At 56.3% G+C, this 15542-nt stretch overlaps 1 protein-coding gene across 1 annotated transcript; it reads right to left on the bottom strand.

The window, feature by feature from the left end:
• Positions 1-316: 316 nt before the first annotated feature.
• On the bottom strand, positions 317-5743 carry PAX1 (paired box 1). Its single transcript, XM_068416308.1, has 5 exons — positions 5642-5743; positions 4008-4782; positions 2830-2972; positions 2339-2558; positions 317-408 (listed from the first exon to the last, which is right to left on the bottom strand). The coding sequence occupies exons 1-5, from the start codon at positions 5741-5743 to the stop codon at positions 317-319; spliced, it is 1332 nt and encodes a 443-aa protein (XP_068272409.1).
• Positions 5744-15542: the final 9799 nt, after the last annotated feature.

Raw genomic sequence — 15542 nt, 5'->3', positions numbered from 1 at the left:
AGGAAAAACGGAAAGCGAGGAGGGAAAAAAAAAAAAAGGCAAAATAAAGAAGGAAGACTGAGTCTCTTCTGTCACCCCTTTCCGATGCGATGGAGGTTAAGCGTCCCTCCGGGCAGCCTGCCTGAATGTCCCGGCCACGCTCCCCTGCGCAGGGATTTGCCGTGGGAGGATGTCACCTCTCACCACCCGGGCTGTGTCCTCGTCCCCGCAGGCACCTGCCGAAGGCGGTGGCACTTCGGGCACAGTTCGATGGCACTTCGGGCTTCGGTTACAGTTTGCAGGTGCTTATTCCAAGAGTCACCGTCTCTTGACTGCTCTAGGAAGAGGAGGCTGGGATAGAGAGTCCGTGGATGGTACTTAGAGGGTCTGGAGACTTCCCCACGGGGCTGGTAGGTTTTCTGTCCGCGACTGCAAGGATAGAAGGGAAAAAAAAAAAAAGGCAAGAGCTGTAGGTAAACTGCTGTTGAGCTTCTCCCCAGCCCCGGCTCATCCCGGGCACAGCTTGGCCCTGGGAAGCATCGCCGTGCAGGGCCAAGGCCGGGTCAAGCCCCCCATATCCCCCCCACACGGGCTTTGGGGCAGACAGGGGACACGGAGTGGCCCGGGGCTCCGGGGGCATTGGGGTAAGCAGGGAGATTTTTCTGGGGAAATAACGGCTGTGAAATCGGAAAAGGTCTGAACTGGGGGGTGAAATCATCCGGCTGAGTTTTTCCCCCCTCTCTATTTATTTCCTTCCCTCCTTCTTTCTTTCCTTCTCTCCCTTCCTCTCTCTCGGCCCCTTTCCCCCCCCTCCTCGGGGTCCCGCAGGGGCCGCCCCCCCGGCTCCCCCCCCTGCCCTTCCTCCTCCAGCCCCCCTGCTCGGGGGGCATTTTGCCGCATAATCCGATGTTTGGTTTGTCCCAAATAAGCAGCGGAATCAGAAAACCGATGCGAATGAAATTAAAAAGAAAAAAAAAGGTTTTAAAGAAAAAAAAAACCACCAAAAACCACGAAAAACAAAAAAAAAAACCCACAAAGGTTTAAAGAAAGTCTGCGGGCCTTTCGGCAGAGGCAGCTTGAAGAGTGGCAAGGCAGAAGAGTCAGGCTCCGAGTCATTTAAAGTACCTCGAAAATACACCAAATAAGCTCAGGTCGTCTTTCCTCCTCCGTTCGTTTTCTTTCCTTATTTTCTTCCTTTTTTTCCTACCCTTCTTTCTCTCTCTCTTTCCTTTTCTCTCCCTTTATTATTTCCCTTTCCTTCCTCTCCCTCGCTTTCTCGCGCTCCCTTTCTCTATTTTTTTTTTCAAGGAATTGGTTTACAATTATCTATTTTCACCCACTGATACTCGCAATAATTCATCCCCAGGACAGCTGGTGTTAAAACTCACAGCGGGTTGCCGTAGTTAGGTTAGAAACGGTAAAGATTCGTATAAAAAAAAAAAAGAAAAACACAACAAAATAATTAAACACCCCCCCCCAAAAAAAAAAAAGCAATAAAGAAGTGGACTAATAATTGGGAAATTAATTGCAAATGTGAAAAAGAATAGAAAGTCGGAAAAGGAGAAAGATATCGACCGAGTTTTTATATCCAGAACGGGAGAGTGGGATTTTTAAAACGAAACTGCCTATAGAGGAAATAAATCTTCCACCAACGAACCGGAATAATTAGCAGGAGATAAAAGAAACAATTAACAGCCTCTAACATATACGATGAAATCAAACCCAGGTGATTCCCACAGGGAGTTTATCTCCAAGCGCTCCCCACGGCGGGGGATTTATGGTGTTAGTAATTCCTGACTCCTGTCCGCGTTATCGGCGAGGCTCCTCGGGGAGAGAGGGGCTGTTACTACCTCTTGTTGTCGTTGTTAATACTCGGAGGACTTGGGGAGAAGCCTCCGCGGGTCCCTCCGCACCCCGACAAAGCCAGCCCCGCCCGGGGGGTGCAAAGCGCAGGATTCGCCCCCAATCTCCCCCCTTCCCTGGCCATTTCCAGCGCCCACCGGTGCAAACCGCGAGGTTTTTATTTTTTATTTTTTATTCCCAGTTTATAACCCCGATGTGCAGGCTGAGGCCGGGGGGGGAGGCGCTGGGTGAGGGGGCTGGATCGGGACCCATCGAATAATGCGGCGGGGGGCCCGGGGGGGCTCGGGGCAGCGGCAAGGCAAACCCTGGGCACCGCAACCGCCAGCCCGAGAGCCCTCGGGGGGTGGAATATGATGAATATTTAAAATATTCAGGACGTAAACTCTTCCTGAAGGTGGGGGGACCCGCACCGAGTCCCTTAGCCCCCCCGTTCCTCTCCGCCCGCCCCTCTCCGGGGGTACCCCCCACCGCCCCGTACCTCCCCCCCGCGGCTCACCTTCCCTCCCGGGCTGCTTGAACGCCATCGCCGTGGCCAGGTCGCCGCCGTGCAGGGTCACGCCGGGCCCCGGGTGGGCTAAAGGGCTACCTTGCGGCTGCCAGGGGTGGCCCGGGGGGATGTAGCCGCCGGCCGGCCCGCCGTAGACGCCGTGCTGGTTGGAGGGGCGGTAGGCGCAGGCCGGGAGGAAGCTGCCCACGGCGGAGAGCCCCGGGGCGGGCTGGGGACAGGCACAAAGAGTCACGGAGGGTACCGGGGGAAGCATCGCTGTGCGCGACGGGGCCACCGCCGGGCTACGGCGGGGGCTCGGAACAACCCGCCCGGCCCCGGCCGTCGGGGTTGCCCCCCCGGGGAGGTGCGGGTCCAGCTGGCCGCGGCGGTGCGGAGCCCGGGCTGAGGGGAACGGGGGCAACGGGAAAAAGCCCCCCCCCCCCCCGCCTTGTCCCCTTCTGCCCCCCTCCCTGTGCCCTCCTGCCACCCAAAGCAGTTACCTGCGGGTATTTGATATCTCCTTCCATGGCAGCCTTGTCGATGCCGTTGACTGCCTGGCCCGGGGGGAAGGCCGTCCTGTTCACGCTGGGCCAGTCTTCCATTTTGGGGGGGTAGGCAGAGCCCTCGGTGCCAGCCAGAGCCCCTGGGGAGGAGAGAGCGACGGCTCCGTTAGCGTTAGCCCTCGCCCCCCGCCCCGGACCCGGCCGCGCAGGTTTTGTCCCCCGAGCGGGGATTGGGGTGAAACGGGGGGAAAACACGGGTTTGCAAGTGCCTGTCGGTATAAACCCGATGGGGATGGGGGGCAATATAGACCCGTCTCGCCTCCCGCTCTCCGCCAGCATCCCGGGGTCACAGCCCGCTCCCCCGCCGAAAGGACCGGGACGGCCCGGGACAGGCTCGGTCCTTATTAGGTGTCCGCTCGTTTGGTACCCCGGGGGGGAGAGGTTGTCCCCCCCAAACCCGGTCCCTCGGCCCGGCTTTCCGCGCCCCCCCCTCCATCCCCACTCTCCCGATAATTTCGGAGGCCCAATTTCTCTTCTGACGAAGGAGATTTAGAAAAGTGACATCGGAATTTTAAAGATAAATGATTGCACGGAGGGAAACGCATGCGGTTGATTTACTCGGGCTTTTGGAAGGATAAAAGGACTCGCTCTCCCCTCGCTATGTCCCCCCCCGGGGCTGCCGGTGCTCCCCTCGCCTCCCGCCGCTGCCCGGAGCCCCGGCGGCTGCGGCCCTGCGGTGTCCCCCGATTCCTCCTCCCCGGCTTGGTTTTTAAGAAAACCAGGGCGATTTCTCGGGGGGATCCCGGAGAGCGCCGTGCCCGTTTTCCGAGGTGTCTTGCCTTCCTCTTTTTCCCCTCTTTTTCCTCTCCCCTGGTTTGTTTTCTCCCCCTTTTTATACCCCCCTCCATTTATTTTTTTTTTTTCCCTTTGCAAAGGGAAAATTCAGGGCTCCGAATTTGCGGTCGGCAATCTATCATCCCCACGAAAATATTTTCCACATTTTTCATAAAAAGTTCAAGATGTCTGAGCCTCGCTGCATCTGGCCCCGCCGCCCCGTCCTGCCGGAGCGGGGTGCGACGACCAAAAAAATAAAATAAAATATAAACCAAAAAGCCCCGTCTGGCGAGGCGAGGGGCGATCCCTGCCCGCAGCCCCGTGCCCGGCGCGGTACCCACCCGTCTGCTCCACGAAGGTGCGGATGCCCAGGATGTTGGTGACGGAGTGCGCCGAGGGCCAGGAGCGGGGCAGGCCGACGTGGGCCGCCGCCACGGGGGCAGCGGGGTGTCCCCCCCCCATCTTGGCGGCCGGCGAGGCCATGGGGCTGGGGTAGGGGTACTGGTAGATGTGGTTGTAGGGCAGGGCGGGCTGGGGGGGCGGCTGCTTGCCGCCGTCGTAGGGGCCGGGCTGGGAGAGGCTGCCGATCTTGTTGCGCAGGATCCTGCTGATGGAGCTGACCGAGGGCACGTTGTACTTGTCGCAGACGCCGTCCGCCAGCAGCCGGTCGCGGATCTCCCACGCGAAGATGCCGGGGTCGCCCTGCTTGTAGTCTCGGATGTGCTTGACCACGTTGGGGGTGGTGACCCGCGGCTTGCTGCCGCCGATGGCCCCGGGCAGGATGGAGCCGGTCTCGTTGTAACGGGCCAGGATCTTGCTGACGCAGCCGTGCGAGACGCGGAGCTGGCGGCTGATGTCGCAGGGTCGGATGCCCAGTTGGGCCAGCTCCACGATCCGCAGCCGGATGGCGTTGGGCAGCGGCCGCCCGTTCACGAAGACGCCGCCCAGCTGGTTCACCTCCCCGTAGGTGTGCTCTGCGGCGGGCCGGCGGAGCGCGTTACCGGCGGGCGGCCCGCGGCGGAGGGAACGAGGGACGGAGGAGAGGGAGGGAGGGAGGGATGGGGACCCGCCGCCGCGCAAGTCGTGGCCCCCGCGGGCAGCCCGGCCGGCGCACGTCTAGCTGGCAAGCGGGCGTGGGGCACAGATGGGGCTGCAGTGGGGAGGGGAAGGGGGAAAGAGGAAAAAGGGAAAGGAAAGGAAAGGAAAGGAAAGGAAAGGAAAGGAAAGGAAAGGAAAGGAAAGGAAAGGAAAGGAAAGGAAAGGAAAGGAAAATGAGAGCAGGAAAGAAAAAACAAAAAGGAAAAAAGAGAAGGAAAAAAGAGAAAGAGAAAAGAGAAAGAGAAAAGAGAAAGAGAAAAGAGAAGGAGAAAAGAGAAGGAGAAAAGAGAAGGAGAAAAGAGAAGGAGAAAAGAGAAGGAGAAAAGAGAAAGAAAAAAGAGAAAGAAAAAAGAGAAAGAAAAAAAGAGAAAGAAAAAAGAGAAAGAAAAAAAGAGAAAGAAAAAAGAGAAAGAAAAAAGAGAAAGAAAAAAGAGAAAGAAAAAAGAGAAAGAAAAAAGAAAGGAAAAAAAGAAAGAAAAAAGATAAGGGTAAAAAAAAGAAACAAAGACCAAAAAAAAGAGGGGGGAAAAAAAAAAGACAAGGGGAAAAAAATAGAAACAACGAGAACGGGAGAAAGAACCGAAAGAAGCGAGCAGAGTGAAAGGGAGCGGGGAGGAAGGGGGGAGCCGAGAGCCTTCCCAGCCGGGCACAGCGGCCCGGACCCCCACCCGCCCCCCCCACGGCCCGGAGGGCCACGCCGCAGCCCGGGCCGCTCGGCGGGGCCGCAGCGACGGTGCCTGGGCCGGCGGGCGGGGGTCCGGTCCGGCCCGGCGCCCCCCCCACCAGCCCAGTGCCGCCCCCCCCCTCCCCTCTCGCCTCCGCCAAGCGACCCCGCGGAGCCCGTCGCGGAGCCCTCCCCGCCGCCGCCCCCGCTTACCCATGGCCCGGCGCCGGGGCAGCGCCGCTCCGCCCGGGGAGGGGGCACCGCCTGCCTGCCGCGCCGCAGCCCCGGCCCCGGCCCCGGCCGCCGGCCCGGCATAGAGGAGGGCCCGGGGAGCGGCGGCGGGCGGGCGGCGGGGGTGTCCTGGCGGCGCCGGGCCGGTTCCCCGCTCGCGGGGAGCCCCCGCCGCTACTTGGGATCAATTTGACGTGGGAAACACGTCAATCTCGGCCGTCACGGTGCAGGGGCCGCCCATTGGCTCCCGCGCCCGCTCCTAAATGGCCGCGGCCGTCGCTCCCCGCCGCGGAGAGGGGGGGGCGGGGGGGGGGCCGGCACCCTCCGCCCGCCCCGTCCCCACGGGACGCCCCCCCTCACACCCCCCGGGCCCGTTTTAGGGCTGCGGGAAGGCGGAGCGGGGTCTTCAAGCCCCCCAACTTGGGGTGGCAAGGTCACCCCCCGGCCCACTCCCCGCGCTCGTTCCCACGCGGGACGCGGACACGCACGGGCACCTGCCCCGCCTCCAGCCCCGATGGCCGCCGCGGGGCCGGGACCCACGGGCGGGGACATGGCCAAGGGCTCCGGGGAGGGGGTTTGGGCTTGCGGGGGGAGCTGCCGGTGGCGAGGGGCCGCGCTCGGCAGCGGGGCTCTGCTCCGGGCCGGGGCCCGACACCTTCCCCTGCAAACCCGCTGCTGCCCACCCGGCACCGAAATCCGCCTCTTTCTTACCCGAATAAGAACGCAGGAAGGCAGCCTCGTATAACGCGGATGGGGCGAGTGTCTGGGGGGATTTCTATGGGTGTCCCCGCCCCAAGAAACGTCGGTGTGAAGATCGTGAGTGTTTCTCCTCAAACGACGAAGGTGGGGTGGGGGGAAGAGGGGACAACGGCCTCGCAGCCAGCCGCGGGCATCGCCTCGGCATCGGCATCGAAAACCCGCTCCTCCTCGGGTTTTAAATGGGGGTGCCGGGGGGGAGAGGCGGGCAGTGGCGGCGGGCAGCGGCGGGCAGGCAGCGCCCATCGCCCCGGCGTCCGGCCTCCCCGCCGGCAGCGCGGGCACCGCGGGCAGGAGAGGCGAACGGCGTCTGCTGCCGGGGCACGGCCCCCACGCTGGGCCGGGCACGGGGAGAAGCCCCCACGCGGTGCCCACCCGGCCGCCCCCTCCTCTCCCCCGAACCGTGGGGTTAAACCCCTGCGCGCCCGGCGGGGTCGGGCAGACGGTGCCGCCTGAGCGGTGGAAATCGGCCGTCGGGAAAAGAGAACGGATCGATTAAAAAGCGGCTGAGAATCGTAAAGGGATGGGTGCTTCGTGTTTGCCTCCCCCCCGGTCCCCCCGGCTACGGGCCCCGGGGAGCACCGCGGCAATGAGTTTGCCGTCCTCAGCCTCCGGCGGAGCGGGAGCGGCTGCGGCAGCCTGCGGGAAGGACGCAATCGAAAGGCGGCCGAGGAAACCAGGTTTCTTTCCCCCTGCCCTGCTAATCCAACGGGACGATTTTTTTCGGGTCATGCGGGGGTCCCCTCCCACCCGCGGAAGAGCATTTTCCCCCGGGGGCCGTGCCCAGCCCGCAGCCGGGCTCGCCCGCCGCTGCCGCCGCTCGCCCGGGGCCGAGGAGCGTTGCCCGCAGCCGGGGTGAGGGGGAGACCTGCCGGGGGACGGCCGGGGCTCCTGAAACCCCCCGGGCCCCCACGGCTGCTCGTGCTCGGAGGAGCCCAGCTCAGGAGCATCCCCGGGCGGCCCGACGGCGCGGGCTGGCAGCGGGCCGGGCCAGCAGCCCGGGGGCCGCCGCGCCTGCCGGGGAGCCCCGGCCCGAGCCCACCCGCCCCTCCTCGGCTCAGCCAATTTTTGTCTCATTCTGTTGAGAAGAGCGGAGAAATCCGCCGGCTGCGGCCCGGGCCCGCGGTCCGTGCGCGCTCCCGGGGGGCTCTTACCGTGATGCGCGCACCCACGCACAGCCAGCTCGCAGCCCTGCTCCGTGGGGATGGGGTGCTGGGGGGGCTGTCCCTAGGTGTTTAAAGAAAAAAAAATACACGCACCCTGCACAGAAGCAACCCCCGGGCAGCCCCTCCGCCGGGCACCTGCTGCGGGTCAGCACTGCGCACCGCTCCGCGCCTCCCAGCCGCAGCCCCCCGGGGCTCTGCCCCGCTCCCGCCGGGTCCCCGGGGGATGGGGGGTCAGGGGCTGCCCCGGCGGCCTCTGCCTCCGCAGGCTTTGAGCCGGGAAGAACCAGAGAATTTGGGCCTCGTTAGAGGGGTCGGGAGATGTGGGCGAGGGGCTGCGCGGGCGGGAGAGCGTCCTCGACGGCCCGGGAGGGTGCAGGCATGTGTGCGTGAAATCGCAGGGAAGGAAAGGGAGACGAAGAAAATGAGAAGAAAATAAAGAAGGCAAAGGAGAAGAAAACGAAGAAAAAAAAGAATAATAAAAAGAAAACGAAGAAAGAAAAAAACAAGAAGGAGGAAAATAAGAATAAAAAGAAAACGAAGAAGGAAAAAAACAAGGAGAAGGAGGAAAATAAGAATAAAAAGAAAACGAAGAAGGAAAAGAAGAGGTAGAAGAAGGAAAAGAAAGAAAAAATAAAAAGAAAAAAGAAAAATTTAAAAACGAAAAAAGGAAAATGAAAAAGGGAAAAAAACAAAGAAAAGGGAAAAACAAGGAAAAAGGAAAAAATAAAAAGGAAAAAAGAAAAAGGAAAAGAAAAAAGAAAGGGAAAAGGAAAAGAAAAAATAAAAAAAGAAAAGGGAAAAGAAAAAGAAAAGAAAAGGGAAAGGAAAAAAGGAAAAAAGGAAAAAAGGGAAAAAAGAAAAAAGGAAAAAAGGAAAAAAGGGAAAAGGAAAAGAAACAGAGACGAAGAAAGGGCCAGGGGCTGCGGGGAGCAGGGCAGGGCGGGGGCGGCCTGCGGGCAGGCGCAGGTAGGGGTGCGCGCAGGGCAGTGAGCTCCCGCGGGCCAGGCCGGGCCGAGCCGGGCCGCTCCCGCACCGCCGGGCCCCGCGGCAGGGCCCGCAGCCCCGGGGAACCGCTCTGCCGACGGTGCCGCCGAGCTGGCTACACCAACCGCGCCATAAAGTAATTAACAATACGCCCCAAACGCCCGTCGTGGTGCTCCGCGCCCTGCGGACAGGTGGGGGCAGCGCCCGGGGGCTGCCCGGCACCCCCAGACCTGCCGAGCCCCTCCCGCCCTCGCTCGGAGATGGTTTTAATTTGCTCCGGCTCTTTTTTCCCCTTCCACCCCCTCTTTCTCCACTCCTCTCCCGGCCCTCTCGGTTTATCGGCTCTCCTTCCCGACGCCGGTTTTGATTTAGGGCCGTGAGCTTACGGTCCGGCATGGAAGATATTAGGCTGGGGCTGAAGCTCTGGGTAGGGGGGAAGCCCCTGTCCCCCCCCGGGGTGAGGGACAGGCTGCCCGGGCCGGGGCAGCAGCTCCGGGAGCTCGGGAAGGTGTGCTGCCCCTGCTCCTCCCTCGGCTCCGAAACAGATTAACACCTTTTTATTTTTAATTATCTTTTCTTGCTCCAGCTGCGACGGAAAGCTCGGAAAAATCCCCTTATTTTAACCATATTTGCAAAAAGCTGTTGGACATTTGTGGGTATTTTTGTGCCTTCCGAGGAGCTGAACCTCATGTGGCAGACGCACGATTTTGTATCGTTAGTTTTGCTGGATAAAAATATTTCTGAGCAGCGGAGCAGGTAGCTGAAAGCTTGTTTTGGTTTTAATTAGAAATACTAAGAATATCCCTCTACCGCAGCCGCCGGCAATTAGTGTAGTTAAAGGTTCCCCATTATTTATTCTATACTCATTATTCTATACTCATTAACGATTCAGAACTGCGGTGGCTCTTAGAGAGGATATTTAGTTTAGTCCTGATTACGGAGCTCATTTTCTGTCACGATTAACCGACACTGGCAAATCCTATCGCAGCGGGTTCGAAACGAGCGCCCGTTCACACCAGGCACGCTGCGAAGCGGAGCGCGATCCTCTCTGGGTGCCCCTGCGTGTGCTTTTTGCTTCTGAAATTTGTTTTTTCTTGAGCATTTTGACACTGGCTAAATATAGAGAGTTGAACCCGCTGTCGTGACAAAAAAAAGTGCTTTCTGTTTTCTGAAGAAAAAAAGGCTTGGAAAGCTCAAAAAAAAGAAAAATCATTCTTCAAAGCTTAATGTGCTGTCGGAGCCGTTTGGTTTAATCATATATTTCAGTTTGGTAAAGGCCACAGGTTGAGTAATTAACAATAACTTGGTTTCATTTGTCAAAAGCAATTTAGCTGGATGAAATATATTCCGCTGCAAGCCAGCCGGCTCCTCGATTCCACATGGAGAGAAAAAAAAAAATACCAAACCCCCCCGGATTTTTAGGTTTGGATTTTTCTAAAGACTAAATTTTGATCACAGTGCTAGTCAGATTTTTAAAGTGAAAATGACAGCGGGATCCCAGGTCCTTAATACAGGGTAAAACAAGCCTGATCTGAGCATTTAAAATCACTGCCTTTGCTTAAATAAATAGCAGTGGCTATATCCCACCTTGCTTTTTACTGACACCATCATTATTTTCTTCTTTTCTGCCTGCAAACCCTTTCAGATCACTTGTATGTGGATTTGAAACCTCTTTTAATGCCCCGAGAAGCGTGTGGGCAGCGGGAGGGTTTTTTACTGCAGCCCGCACCCTCCTGCCTCCCACCAGCTGCAGAGGTGCACAGTTGCAGGCCGTCACCTTAGGTATTGAAAATTTAAACATATAAAGCAATTTGAGAATTAAACTCAAATTAAACTCCCCAACGTCAACAGCACTCGGAGGGGAGGTTGTGGGCTGTCAGTAGGGGCGAGCAGGACTCTGCCTGGCTGTGTCTCCAAGGAGGGGGCGAACCAAAGCCTCCTCCTTGCAAAGACTTAATACTGAAAAAAAAAAAAGAAGAAAGGGAAAATAATAATAAAAAAAAAGACATCTGTCAGACGTATGCGAGGGGGACTGGCTCGCAGGACCGGCTCCATGAAACGGCAGGGTCGGTGTGGAAATGCAGTTCAGCTGCCTTGGGATGGTCCGGGCTGGGCTGCCCCGGCTCCTCGCTGCAGCCCTGGGGGTCTCCGGGGACAGGAGCCTTGGGGACACCCCCCCACTCAAGACACCGTTCAGTTTCTGCATTCAGGTCCATCCCTTCCATCTGGTCTTTGGGAGTGATGAAGACATATTCTGCACAGCCCCCTCCTGTGCTCTTCCCAGGACGAGAGCAAACTGCCACCTCTCTCCTGCAAACGCTCACCCAGCCCCAGCGCTGTGAGAACCCACAATCCTTGTGACTTTGGTGGGAGCTGTGGGTGCTGTGAGAGACAACCAGCACCTTCTCAGATGAAGCCCTTGTCTCCTGGCTGGCCAGCAGCCCCCAAGACCACTGGAGTCAGTGTCTGCCTCTCTGTTCACTTTGTTCAATCTCTCTTTGGTCCTACAGTGCAATGAAAGAGAAAGAAAAAAAAAAAACCCAAATATTTTCCTTTAGATTAAGGTCTTGCTTAATGTTAAGCCCATATGGAAGTCTTTGCCTGAGTGTAAATCTCTGCAAGATCAGCTTATTAGCTTGTGCCCAACTCTGCAAACAAACGCCGCACGTGCTGGCCGACAGGAGGGATGAAGGGCTGCTAAACCTATTCCTTTGTTTTCTCATTGAAATGGTTTTCTCATGACCATAATGAGGTGGGAAGGCCGCACGCTTGGCAGAGAAACGGGTCTTAAGCTGCGCTGGTGGAAAAACACATCGCGTGGGCTGAAATAGCACCGGGTCGGGCTTGTTGCGCTTGGCACCGCGTGCGCAGAGAGTGGCGACGCGCTGGACGGCGCGCACGCAGCCCCGGGGGAAGAGGGGGGAACCTCCTCCTCGGGAAAAACATTTCAGGTGAGATGGGGATGCTTTTACTCACGCTTAAGCCAGCCAGGCTTTATGGCATGGATCCATCACCCATCAGCTCTTGGAGATGGTACTGTATCGGTTTAGTGCGGGATCTTCTCATCCCTAGGGAGTCCTGGAGAAGGACCATGGGGGAAGAAGGAGGGGACGTACATCAGGGTGACCTGAGCCAATGGTTTGGGAGAAAGGCAGGATAAATAATCCGTTCAGATCTTACAGAATAACCTGCCCTGCCTTCCAGACAGCAACATGCCCCATGAACCTGAAGGCGAGGTCTCACCTGAGGCTGGGCTCTCCTCCTGGTGCAGGAGATGTGGCCAGCCGAGGGGCAGCTGGTGCAAATGCCATCCAGGGCACCTTGGGGGGCAACCCTGGCCCCTGCCTCACCTGTCACCCTCTCCACTGGCTGCCAAGACGTGCCTCACGGGCAGATGTGGCAGAAGAAGGCACCCTCCAGATGAGTTTGCCCTCCAGATGAGTTTGCCTCATGCATTTTGCTAAGTGTCCTGCTTGGTGTTGGGGGTGGCGAAGGATGCAACAGGTTAAATTTTATAGAGCTGGGCTACAACATCCCTTCTGCAGCTCTTTACGACCCGGTGCCACACTCCATAGCTCTTAACGAGGGTATGAGGTATGCTCTCAGCGTGGTGTTCCAGCAAGCCAAGGGCTGCGCTTCATGGTGGTGTACCAAAGCATTTCACAGAGTTCAGAGCCATTTAGTAGCAGGTAAACTCTTTTCAGGGCTCATTTCACAGCAGAAACTTGTATCCGTATGAAAACGCACCGAGGTAGCAAGGCAAGAGCGAGGTGAGCAGCAGAGAACACTATAACCGCCATAAAGGCTCTGAATAATGATCGCAAAACTCTGTTTATTTCTCCCTGTATGTGGCACAGGGGATATAAAATGGGATTTACAGCACGTGGAGCTGTGAAGAGCTGCCTTGTCCTTTCACACCTCTCTGGGGACCGCTCCGGTGACGCACCCTTCAGCTCTCATTCCTGCCTACACGTGCTGGCAGTGTGCTTCTCACACAAGGCCCTTCAAATTAAAGATGAGGGGGTAAAAAAAAAAAATTACCTTATTTTCACTGCCCTGGAAACTTCATCTCAGCCAGGAGCTCTCCATCAGGTCCATTTGGTGCAGCTCCATCACCAAAACCATGGCGTGGCCGGAGGGATGAGCTGCAGGTGAGGGGAGGGAGTTCCCCTCATCTCCCTGAATCCACAGGGCTGGCAAGAGATGATAAAAATAAACCAAAAATAGTTATTTATGTCCCTATAAATTGTTTTCATTCAAGTTTTTCTCCAAGGGGAAAAAAAGTCCTTTGAGCAAAAAGGGTCTTTTTTTTTTCAGGGGTGTGGGGCTGAGTAGAAATGTTTTGTGACGCAAAAGATGTTTTTTTGACAGATAAGAGAAAATCACTAGTCCTGTATGGCTGGAAAAGTATTATTTTTCATTCCAGGATAAAGCCAAAATATGTTTTGATCTCTCTGGTTTGGGTTTGATGGGGGGGTGCTCTGTTAGTTTGCTTTGAAAGAGGGGAAAAACCCTCCCAGCTTGTGTCGTTTCAATTTTTTCCTGGAAAAAAAGACACATTTTGCAGTAAGCTCTTGTAAAAAATATATCCGTGGCACCAGTCTGCAGCTGTGAGGGCGTATGGAGTGGGAGAAGAGCTGCTGAAAAACATGACAGCGTTTTCACAGCCACTTCTTCAAACCAGGACCTCACTTCCAATCGTGCCCTGAAACCTTCCATCTCCTCCTGGCCCCTCTTCACCTCTGCCTCGGTGTTCATCCCTGCCAGGCAGAACCCAGCCTCAGAGCTGGTTTCACGGGAAAATGTTGGGATATAATAAATACAGATGTCATTTGACATCAGGTGTTGTGTGAGACTGGCTTAGGACAAGAGGACACAGCCTCAGGCTTCGCCAGGGGAGGGTCAGGTTGGACATTAGGAAGCATTTCTTCTCAGCAAGGGTCATTAGACACTGGAAGGGGCTGCCCAGGGAGGTGGGGGAAAATGTGAATGAAACAACATTAGAGGAGAAGGCGAGTGCAGTTTGTAAGGGCTGCTCACAAACAATGCTTCCTGCTCTTAATTCCAAGGCATCAATAGTGAGTGCTTTCAGGGCACTGTATCTATTCTGTTTTCCATTTATATTCCAGAATTGTGGTGGATGTCAGGAGAATTTAATACACATGATGTAGGCATATGAATAAGCCGGATCCTTTTCTGGGAACAAGCATTCATAAGTCTCCATGTGGTTCCACATCTACAAAGACGTGGGTATTTACTCCACGAGATCTGGACTCCATTTCAGGCAAGAAAAATCCCTCTAAAGCCAATGGGGAATCTCTCTGTTCACGTCAACGGATCTCAGAGCCCCGATTCGGGAATGCACTTAAAACACATGCACAACTTTAAAGCCAGGCTTAAGCCTCGCTGAGGATGTAAGAGCACATTTTTGCTGAAAGATGAGGAATTTAAACAAGTGTTTACGTGCTTACCTGAGTCAGAGCTTGGCTCGTGCTCGCAGCAGAGCGACGCTGAGGCTCATAAAAGGAGCTCACTGGGTGATTTTCAGCACTCTCACCCCAGCCACCCTTCTCTTACCTTCAGGGTTTGCCCATGCTTCTCCATCGGGAAAGGGAGATTCATCCAAAAGGGTGCACTCCCCCAAAAGGATGGATTTTGTAGGGGGAAAAAGCCCTGCTGACCCATGGCTGAGCTCTCAGGTGTCTGGGTTCACTCCTTGCTGGCACGAACGCACCAGTTCCCCCCCAAACCCCTTCCTCCGAAGCAGCCTGGCTTTGCTGGGGGCTGGAGGAAGCCCCAGCAGGTGCCCCAGCCCCCCAGGGTGACGGCCTGGACCAGGTTGTTGCCCCCCCATGCACACAATGTAATTTTGGGGGAGCAAATGCAAGTCCTACAGGAGCCCACTGGCTTTGCATCCCCCCTTGGGTGCAAGCTGAGGTTGCAGAGAAAGGGCACGTTATCCATAGCAAATAACACCGGCAGGTTAAAAAATTAGTCTCCAGCTCAGGCAGAGAGAGGAGGGGACGCCCTGGGATGGCTGCAGGGAGCACAGGAGTGGGAAATCCTCCAGAGATGGACATCACCTTGTCCACTTCTGCCATGTATTGATTTCCCCTCTCCCAAGCCCTCCTCTGGCTTTCAGCAACCCGCAGCGGAATGAGTGACCTGCTCCAGGCTCCAACATCTGCAGCCATTAATTTCCTCGGGATTAAGTTCCTCTGATTTAAAACAACAGATAATGGCTAATAAGGGGAAACATCCCTATCATAAACACTGCTTTGGCATTTACCATTTGAAATAATTTATATTCTCTGGTCTAGCGGGTTTGTATCACCAGACTTAATGACTGTTTCTGTTTAATTTTCAGATGCTTAATTGCAGTAGAACACTTCAACACCATTAAATTAAAACAAGCTACCAGCTTTTCCTTGCCTATGCTGCTGGCCTGCCTCCAAGTGACATTTAAAGCAATCTCAGATGTTTTATCCCTGCCACACAGGCTGCTCGCTTACGAACAAAAAGCGTGTGCGCGCATCGGGGCGGGGGGGTGCCCGAAGCCACCAACATGGGAGCGTTCAAACCAACCTCCAGGCAGAAGGGAATTGGGGTGAGGCGTGGTGGACAACTGCTTTCCCTTCTCCAGGGTGGATCCGTGGTACCTGGCCATGCTGCTGCTGGATGAAGGGTTTGGGGGCGCAGAAGGACCCCAAAATGGGGACCCCAGAGAGGAGCCAGCAGCCCCCAGCCGTGGCAGACCCCCCTCTCCAGCCCGATGGGGCTTTGCTGGAAAAGATCCCGTTAAGGTGCTTTATCTCGGGCAATTTCACTTCTTTGAGCAAATTTTCCAATGTGGAAGTACTTTGGGTTTCAGGTACCCATTAAAAAGGAGTAAGAGGAAATGGAGTTCCTCTATAAGTTAATATGCGTTGGTAATGGATGTTTAGAGTTAGTATGTGTCTTTACAACATCATTCATAG

This window comes from Nyctibius grandis, chromosome 1 (genome assembly GCF_013368605.1).
Source record: "Nyctibius grandis isolate bNycGra1 chromosome 1, bNycGra1.pri, whole genome shotgun sequence".
NCBI classification, from domain to species: Eukaryota; Metazoa; Chordata; class Aves; order Nyctibiiformes; family Nyctibiidae; genus Nyctibius; species Nyctibius grandis.
The sequence above is the reverse complement of the archived record's forward strand: the minus strand, read 5'-3'. Positions and strand labels throughout refer to the sequence as shown.